Here is a 9,193-nt window from a genome sequence, read left to right as displayed (position 1 = left end):
GGAGGGAGGGATAGAGTAGCAGCCTCCGCCGCCGCCAGGGAAGCAGGTGAGCGAAGCCGCCGGGATGGAGCCCGCAGCGCCGAGGAGAGGAAGAGGTGGAGAAGGAGAGGAGGGCTGTTAGCGGTGACGAGCGACGAGGGAGGAGGAGGAGGAGGAGGCGGCGGCTTGCTCTGGCCCGCCGCAGGGAGTGAGCAGGTAGCGGACCCGGATCCGGGCGCGGGAGGATGGGCAACGCCGACTCCAAGCTCAACTTCAGGAAGGCGGTGATCCAGCTCACCACCAAGACTCAGGTGAGGCGCGCGGGGGGTGGTGGTGGTGGAAGCGCACCTGAGCAGCACCGGCCTGCGAGCGAGAGAAGCACCCCTTAAATCAAAGGCATCGGCTGCGAGGCTGGCTCACTCCTCAGGCAGTCGAGGAGGAGAGGCGTGCAGGGGGCTTGAAGGAAAGGCCTTTCGAGGTGGTTGGTTGGTTGGGGGGATGGGGTTTTGATGGCCAAAGGGTCTTCTTCCTGGGCAGGGACATTGATCCAAGGAGAAGCCGTGGGGCTGGGGTTTGACAGAGGATCTAAGAGGTTCTGACGTTGGAAGATCCACCCCCCCCTTTCTCCCTCTGGGGGGCGTTGACAAGCGAGTCTGGGTTTACCCCACCATCCTGGAGATCTAGGTGGGAATGGACCTTGTGAGATGCATACAGGCACCTAAAAAGTGCTGGGTTTGCCAGCCCTCTGCAAAGTGGGTCTTAAGTCAATTTATCTTCACAGACATTGCTGTGCTGCAAACCATTTGCTTGCTGCCATGCCTTTATTTGTATTGCCCCCCTTTCTTATCGGTGTGTTATCTCCACAACTCACAGGATTAAACTTGGCCTCTCACATACGCAAGGCAGCCAAGTAAAACCTGTGGTGCCCACAGCTCCATATGTTCTTGAACAGAGGCTGACAGTGGTGGGCTGCCTCAAGGATTTGGGCCTAACAGTCAGAGAAGGCCTCACTGGAGCAGAAGGCCTGAGGAGAAGTGTAGGATGCATAGGAGAAAGTTGGAAGGGTGCAGATGTGGTCAGGCCAGATGGTAGATGCTCTCCCCAATCACAGTATGTGGTAAAGTAATCACAATTGGAGTAAAAAATGAGCATGATTAGGACCGAGGCTCAAGGCTGTGCCTGTTTGCAAAATGCTGAATTGTTTTGTTGACCTATATGCATCTATTTCATAGCATGGGGTAACTGAATCAAATCATTTGGATACACACATCCTTGATGCGTAACTTTCTTTTACCCTTTCAGGGGAAGCTTGGGGAATTAGTGGTTACACAGCATATGGTGTTCGGCTAATCGGGTTATGCCTTTTCTTTGCTTGCCCTTAAATTTTAAGTCAGGTGCATGGGTACAAAAAATGTTGTTATGGAGAGAAGAGGTAATGAACTGGTAGCCTGCAGGCAAATAGTTGAGTGAGTACTGGAAAGTGCAGCAGCTGTCGCAACTTTAGAAACATCGCACGAACCAGAGACAGGTTGGGCTGCGTGAGGTGGTGCTTATTGACAGGAGACAGGAAGGGCCTTGAGACCTTTTATTTGTACTGGAAGGGTGAAAGTTACAGCTAGAGGAAGATTCTCAACAAATATATTCAGCAAAATTCTTCTCTTTACCCTGCTTGTTGCATAGTGGCCAAAATGCAACAGCTGGTGAATTTTTGCCATCTCCAGCAAAAAAAAAGCAAAAAAAAAGCATAGGACTCTAGTAACCATGGTTAGAGACAGGTACAGTGTGAGAATGCAGAGAGGCTGTAAAAAACAACAGTACCTCCCTTAGTTGGCATATAACAATGCTGCTTAGGATTGTCAGTGTAAGTATCCTAGTACTTGGACCTGCAGATATGTAAAAGTAAGAGATATTTTGAAGCTCTGGTGACATGGATTTTCCAGACTTATTTTGATTTGCTGCAATGTGGCAGTGGAAGGCCTGCTTGCAGCAGAATCATGGCGACATTTTTGCTGTATGGTGTTTATGATGAAAGGAGGGACAAATACTGTAGACCTTCAGAGTCAGGCATTATATGTTCAGATCTCATGATATGAGGAAAAAGTTAACTTTCTTTTCTGTTGGTTCCTTTTCTATAGGTACCAACAAAGGAGAAAAGAATGCTAATAAGGGCACCCGTTAGGGATCCTGAGAGTCCCACATTCCTTGTCCCATCACCAAATATTTTGATTTGTACCTGCAGGTGCAATATGCATGACTAGGCTTTCTTGTGCCTAGTCCCACATTCCTTGTCCCATCACTAGATAATAATTAGATTTGTAAAATCCGTAAGCCAACTTGAGGTTGGGACAAATATTTGGAAAAAAAGATAATGGGAAAATATAAATCAACATTTTAGGTTTAATAAAATATTATGTACTTTTTTCTTTTAGTGCTAATGTGGTGTTCTGCATTATGTCCTTCAATTGGGTAAAGGAAAAATTGATAACTCATGCATATGTATAAATAGACTATATAAACCGCCTTGAGTATCGTAAGATAGAAAGGCGGTATACAAACTAAAAATTATTATTATTATTATAACATTTGCAATTTTTGACATCTACACTTAGAAATAAGCTTGATTAAATTCAATGTGTCTTACAACCATAAGTATAAAAAAGTCTCATTGGGTTTCACAGTCCAAGCATAGTGCTAGTACACAGCAAGGAAATAGGAGTCTTTTTTTGGGGGGGGGGTTGCTGACTTTACAAGTTCATTCCTTTGATAAAAGTGAACGGTTGGTGTTCCCAGCTTGGTTTGTTTAAAGCCTCTATAGCAGTACTGGGAAGATTGTGCCATGAGGAAAGGCGGGTGGAGGAGATGGAACACCCATATTTACATACTTGAGAAAGGCACTACAGTACCTGCAGGTGCAGTATGTATGACTAGGCCTTCTTGTAGCTTGTCACCAAAATATCTGTGTAAGATATAGCACTGCCTTATCAGCCATATTCTGTATGTAGCATTTTGGTGCTGCTGTTTATTACATCATTATAAGAAAAAAGTAGATCCTTCATATCAGTCAGGGATAGGTGAATTGAATTTTGATGCTGTTGTTTTTGACTGTTTTGTCAAAATGAAAACTATGCCATAAATGCTCCGGTCATACTGTTGTACAGACTGACAAAAAATGATCATAAAGACTATATATACACAAAACACATCCTTGTGTAACCTAATACTATTTCAAATTTCTTTTTGTGAATGTCAAGCTGCACTGGACTTAGTGCACATGGGTGGTTTCTGTTGTCTGTGTTTTCTAATTCTAATTAGATAATTTTCAAAAAGCCTGAAAAGTGACCAAGTATGAAAGGCTATGTGCATCTGTAACCTGGGGACTGGTGTTTACTATGTTAATGTAATGTGTACAAATTGCAAATAAGCAGTGCTATCTTTTCCATAGTCCCTTTGGTGAAAATACGCTGCCTGCCATTGCATTCTGTCAGTGTTGGTGGTTTGTTTTTTTATATTGCAATTGGAATACTTTCTCCAGAGAAAATGATAACAGATTTTTTTTATTGCATGCCTTCCTTCTTCCAATGGTCTCCTTTACTGATGGGTAGGATTAGCAAATAGAGAGGCATTAATTTTAGGCATTTGAACTCAGCAAGGCAACTGGCCTTAGACACAAGAAGCAAAAATTACTTGGGCAGCTACGGTCAAACTAGGCTTTCTTGCTTGACAACATTAAGTACAATTCAGCTGGCTAATTTGTATACCTGTCTTACCTTGCAGGTGTATGCATAGGATCTCCTTTCCTTTTTATACAGCTCTAGGTTGTTACCCCTCATAAAGGGCTCTTGGCGGTTACAAAGCATATTATTATTGCACCAAACTTATAAGTAGGCTAGGAGACAGTGATTTTATCAAGACCACCAACTTCAGCAAGGATTTGAACCCAGATTTCCCATATAAGTCCAAAATTTTGCATTGCACTATCTTTATTAAGGTACCATTATTTGAAAATCTAGCTAATGCTGATTTGGAAGAGTGCGTTATTGCCTTTTCCTGTTTCAAAGGGTAGCACTATTCTCTTGTTTCTGCAGATGTATCCTGTTTCCTCAGGAATCTTGTGCAGAGCTGTTGATTCTCTGGAAATTATCAGGTCCACTGGAATTTAAGTAGCTCCTTTCTCTCAAGTTAAAGCAAAGCTGTTAAGACAGAACTAAAATGCACAACACACCACTTGATACACACATTCATTTTCTTTAGGTCTGGGGTGGATTATGTCTGGAGGGGCTAGATTAAATCTCTTGCTTTATTTTATAGCAATTACAGTGGTACCTCGGGTTACATATGCTTCAGGTTACAGACTCCACTAACCCAGAAATAATGCTTCAGGTTAAGAACTTTGCTTCAGGATAAGAACAGAAATTGTGCTGTGGCGGCACAGCGGCAGCAGGAGGTCCCATTAGCTAAAGTGGTGCTACATGTTAAGAACAGTTTCAGGTTAAGAACGGACCTCCAGAACGAATTAAGTACTCAACCAGAGGTACCACTGTACTTTAAACTACGGCTATGTTTCCTGGCTCTAACCCCTTTCCTCAAATATTCAACTAAGGTGGCAATCATGTACCTGATTACTTGGATGTAAGTTCCCTTGAACTCAGTGGGCCTGCCTTACTCAATGGGTCTTACTTACAAATAGATATTTAAAGCATTACACTGTAAGATAATTGTGTTTCCTATATCTCCCATTAGAATTTCACTTATGGAGATGTGAGATCAAATGATTGTAGCTGTTGATTTTCTGGTGCATGATAAGAGCAGTGCTCCTTGGCTACATTTGTAGTGGGGGTGATGATGGTAGGTTTCATACCCACCCCCTTGCCATAAATGCATCACTGGTAATAGTTACTTTTGATAATGAGCTCACTTATAATACCCTTGGTCCTCTTAGGCTTGCAGACATATCACAGCATGTCCATAGCAAGTGGTTATGTTGTGCTCAGATATCTTTGTCTGCAATGCCTTTTTATTTCAAGATACATTTTAATTCTAATGGAAGTGGTAGAAACTTTTTGGCATATCAAGGATGGCACAGCTGAACATCAGTCTGGTAGCAGCTTAAGGTAATTTTGTTGGGCTCTGCTTATTTTGGAGGTGACCTAAAAGCATAGTTCTCAAGTATGTTCTCCCCTGCCCCCAACTTGTTCCATGCTTTGTACAAAGAGTTTTGGATCAAACATACTCAAGATATTTGAAGAAGTATAGTTGAAACAGTTTACTATAACGAATAGTCCAAATATTTATGTCTGGGGAAAGATTCTGTAATGCAAAAACTTGCTGTTTTTTTCAGCCAGGAGACTATTCAGTGTAAGGTAGAACACCTGCCTTTTCTGCTGAAGTGGCCCCTTCCCTTGGCAGTCATCTGACCAGGACATTCTGCCTAATTCCCTGAACGATATCCAGTATTTCCGGAAATACTGCATTCCAGTGAAACAGAGGGTAGATCTAGAATCAAACTGGTTTTTTTAAAATTTATGTTCTATACTTTTATTTTACATTATTTACAAATGTAATATTCAATATGGTTTTTTTTTAATATACTACAGAGATCCTTACATTTTCGTGGTTCTTAGTGGGGGAGGGGAAAATAAAAGGAAATTAATATTATGTGGTGGGGTAAATGGGTGAACAGCACTGAATTCTCCCCACCCTCCTCATGTAAATAAACACTCTTCCAGTGCACAACCTTCTCAGCAGAGTCCCTGGTGAATCATTGCCTTGAGAGCATATAGTACTGTACTTCCTTCTCTGGCTTCCTCATGACCATCTGGCTAGATAAGCTTGCAGAGGTATTTTTTTTTTGGGGGGGGGGGTTCATCTTAACACAATTTCATGGCTGGAAAGTATATCGGCTAATGACAAGGGGCCAGTGCTCGTATATCCCCCAATCCAACATGGATAGATCACTACCTACCTTGAAAATACTGCTTGGGGTGCATACACAAAATGGCCACCCTTACATACAAAGTGGCTGTTCTGGGAGTTGAGAAGGGGATTTTGTAGGGTGTGAGACAGACATCATCTTAAGGGTGTGGGAGAGGATACTGTGAGGGGGTGGAGCTTAGGGAAGAGGCAAGGCTGACACTTATTTGATGAGTGCTGTGTCTGCTATTCTAATACACTATATTTGATATTCCTTCCAGTAAGTTTTGCATTCTTCTTGCCTTTTCATATCCAGCATAATGCATCAAGTCACATTTTTAATCCATCTGCATTGTGGGTGATTTGCTCATTAGTTTGTCCCAGGGCCATGTTGAAAAGAGTGTGGTGACCTGAATATTTGTCAAGGTAATGGATGTAATTGAGTTGCATAATACACTGCATCTCATTTATACCAATCCTATTTATTCTGGGTAGTTGTTACTCTGATCGAGTCAGGGGCCACTTCTTTACCTAAATACTCGGTTATATCATTCTGAATGTCAGTGTAAATGCATTTTACACCTGTGCACACAATCCACTAAAATTCCTGATTCTCAGTAGTTCAGTGCCATGAATATGCTTTCCTGCTGAATTTATTTCTGATTGTTCACTCTGTTTTCCTTTTTCCTCACTGAGAAGGAGCTGAATGCAGACTTGCTTTGTTGCCCATTGGTTAACATGCAAATAATTTCTGCATTAAGGCAATCACCTGTGATTAAGTGCCTACTTTTAGAGAATGCAAAGGGGCTCATTTTATGGATGTGAAGGATGGTGACAGGGAGGTACAGTAGTTGACATTAGTATCTCATGGGAATATATAACCACTACAGAACAAACCTGCTCTACCAGTTTATGCTTTGCTTACCTTCTTCAGCTTTCTGGTCTTTGTGTTTTAGGGACACATCTGTCGCGGGCCCTTCGCCCTGTACAGCCCACCCCCGGACGTTTTACGGTCTATGAGTGCTGCACCAACGACAAACAGTTCCCAGCAGCAGCCCTTCAGACTACTAGCTGGATCCTGCTTACTTCATTCACCACAGACGAGGATATTGTGAACTAAAAAGATGTTTATTGCGTACAAAGCTTGTGGTTGCTGATAAAATAACGGTTGTTCAATAAGCTTATAACAGTTGTCCTATACCGGCCTAATACCTCTAAAATGTTACCGGCCTAATACCTCTAAATGTTAACTAAATAGCAATAACAATGCGTTTCACAATCTCTTTATCCTCTCTGCTAACATCCACCTAAGACTCTAAACTCCCAGCTCTATCTCTTGACTCACACTTCAACTCCCCGCACTTAACTCCTCCTGCCCACACTTCAACTCTCACTCCAACTAACTGTCTGCCCACTGGGAGGGGTGTTTTATACCCAGGCTAAGCCCGCCCCTGAGGGTTCTAACTGTCAGAACATTTAACCCCTACCTGGCATGAGGCTAGTTCTCCACATACCTCCCTCCTTTTTAGGTTTGTATCAGAGGAGTTACTAGCCAAAGTATCCCTCTGATACAAACAACATTTGTAAACATTAACATAAATAAACATTTTCTATGCTTACTAACCTTAACTCCACATATCATACTGGCATAATATTTGGGCTTTTCACATTATATACAATAGTTCATGCAGCGTTAGGCTTTTATTGCAAGAAAAGCCGTAACTGTCCATTAACCTTTGTCTTTGGGTCTTCATTATAAGGCGTCTGCGATGATGTTTAGGATCCTTTCACGCTCCTTCTCGTCCTTAACCGTCGCAAGAAGTATCTTTCTCTGGGCACCAGTCTTTTCTCTGCCATACGTGATGGGATGTAAGCTGTCTTCCTCGGCCAGATGACACAGTCCCATGCCGATCCCTGCACTCGAGGCGTCTGTAACGATTGTGGATCCCAAGCTGGGTAGAGTCCTTGTTTCTCAGGGCCAAAAGCTCTCTTAGTTCAACCTCTCCCTCCTTCAGGTTCTCTGTTAAATGTTTAAGCTCGCAGACTTGTACACACATCTCCAGGTCATCATAAGCTGCATAAACGCTGGTTGTCTGGCTTTTAAATGCACTGGGAACTATTTGCAGAAGTTTGTGGATATCTTCTGTTTTAGTCAGCTTGCTGAAGCTCTCTAGGCAAGCGTGATCTCTTAATGAAAGTAGGCTAACAAGCTCTGATTGCTTATTGCTCATAGCAATCTCCCTTGTTGTCAGTTCATCTTTGGTCTGTAGTGATTTATTAGTTCCCACTTCGAGCAATTTTAAGACTACTTTTGTATGCCTTTGACGTGGTAGCCCTGTTGATGCTGTGTAACCACATTCATTTTGGACATTTATTTGTGTTGCATGAGCAGTAGTGTACCCATCCTCCCACCACACAATCTCTAGTGTAGGAAACACTTTCACTTTCATAGAAAGTCGATAGGCCCCCATGCCAGCTATAACTTCCAGTCCGTCTTTCTTTCTATCTTTCCAACTGATGAATGGTTTATCGTAACTATGACTAGTTGTTTTAACTGATCTCACAGATAGGTCACTGGTCATATTGCAGGTAGACACTCCTTTACCAATATCACAGGCTTTTTTAACAACGTGACTACTGTAGTCTAGATTGGGTTCATGGTTTAGTGACTGGGTTGGGTTTATCATATCCTTATGCATGACCCGCCTCCCTTCACCATGCTGAATTATATTGTTTATATCATTCATTTTTGAATTGATCTTACAAGGACCTTCCCATGTCAGTAGTAACTGGTCACTGTTTACTGGTCTGATTACTAAAATATCTTGTCCTGGCTCAAAAGATCTCTCATGTGCTTTTGTTTTATCTTGCCCATGTCCTTGTAATTGGCAAGTATGGCACGTTCGACAAAATAACTTTATTTGCTTGCCCATCCCAGGCCAAAAGAAATTTTGGGACACCCTTTGTTTGGTTCTGGTGATTCCCAAGTGACCTCCAAAGATACTGCCATGTGCATGTTGTATTATCTTGGTTCTGAATTCAGTAGGTACTATCAGTTGCCTGTGGATCTCATTACCCCCTCTATTAGGCTTTAAAAGAATCTCCCTGTATAGCAACCCATTGTTGACTATAAACCGCTCCGGGCTTTCAGGGGTTAATACTGTATTCACGGCTGTGGCTTGAAAATATTTCTGTAAATCTGTATCTAGTTTCTGCTTGGCTGCAAAACTAGCTGCTTGACTATTTGTAACTGGCATTATACTTGTATCTTGTGTCAGTTCAGCCATTGTATCAGGCCTTTCCT

General features: G+C 42.3%; 1 protein-coding gene across 2 annotated transcripts in view; it reads left to right on the top strand.

Moving 5' to 3' along the window:
* Positions 1 to 9,193, top strand: part of HID1 (HID1 domain containing) — a 46,231-nt gene continuing 37,038 nt past the window's right edge. For both annotated transcript variants that reach the window (XM_033139266.1, XM_033139265.1), the window contains exon 1: positions 1 to 290. In XM_033139266.1, the coding sequence (XP_032995157.1) occupies positions 225 to 290 (66 nt within the window). In that variant the 5' untranslated portion in view covers positions 1 to 224. The remainder of the gene's footprint in view (positions 291 to 9,193) is intronic.

The sequence above is a fragment of the Lacerta agilis genome, chromosome 2 (genome assembly GCF_009819535.1).
Source record: "Lacerta agilis isolate rLacAgi1 chromosome 2, rLacAgi1.pri, whole genome shotgun sequence".
Taxonomy (NCBI): domain Eukaryota; kingdom Metazoa; phylum Chordata; class Lepidosauria; order Squamata; family Lacertidae; genus Lacerta; species Lacerta agilis.
The sequence above is the reverse complement of the archived record's forward strand: the minus strand, read 5'-3'. Positions and strand labels throughout refer to the sequence as shown.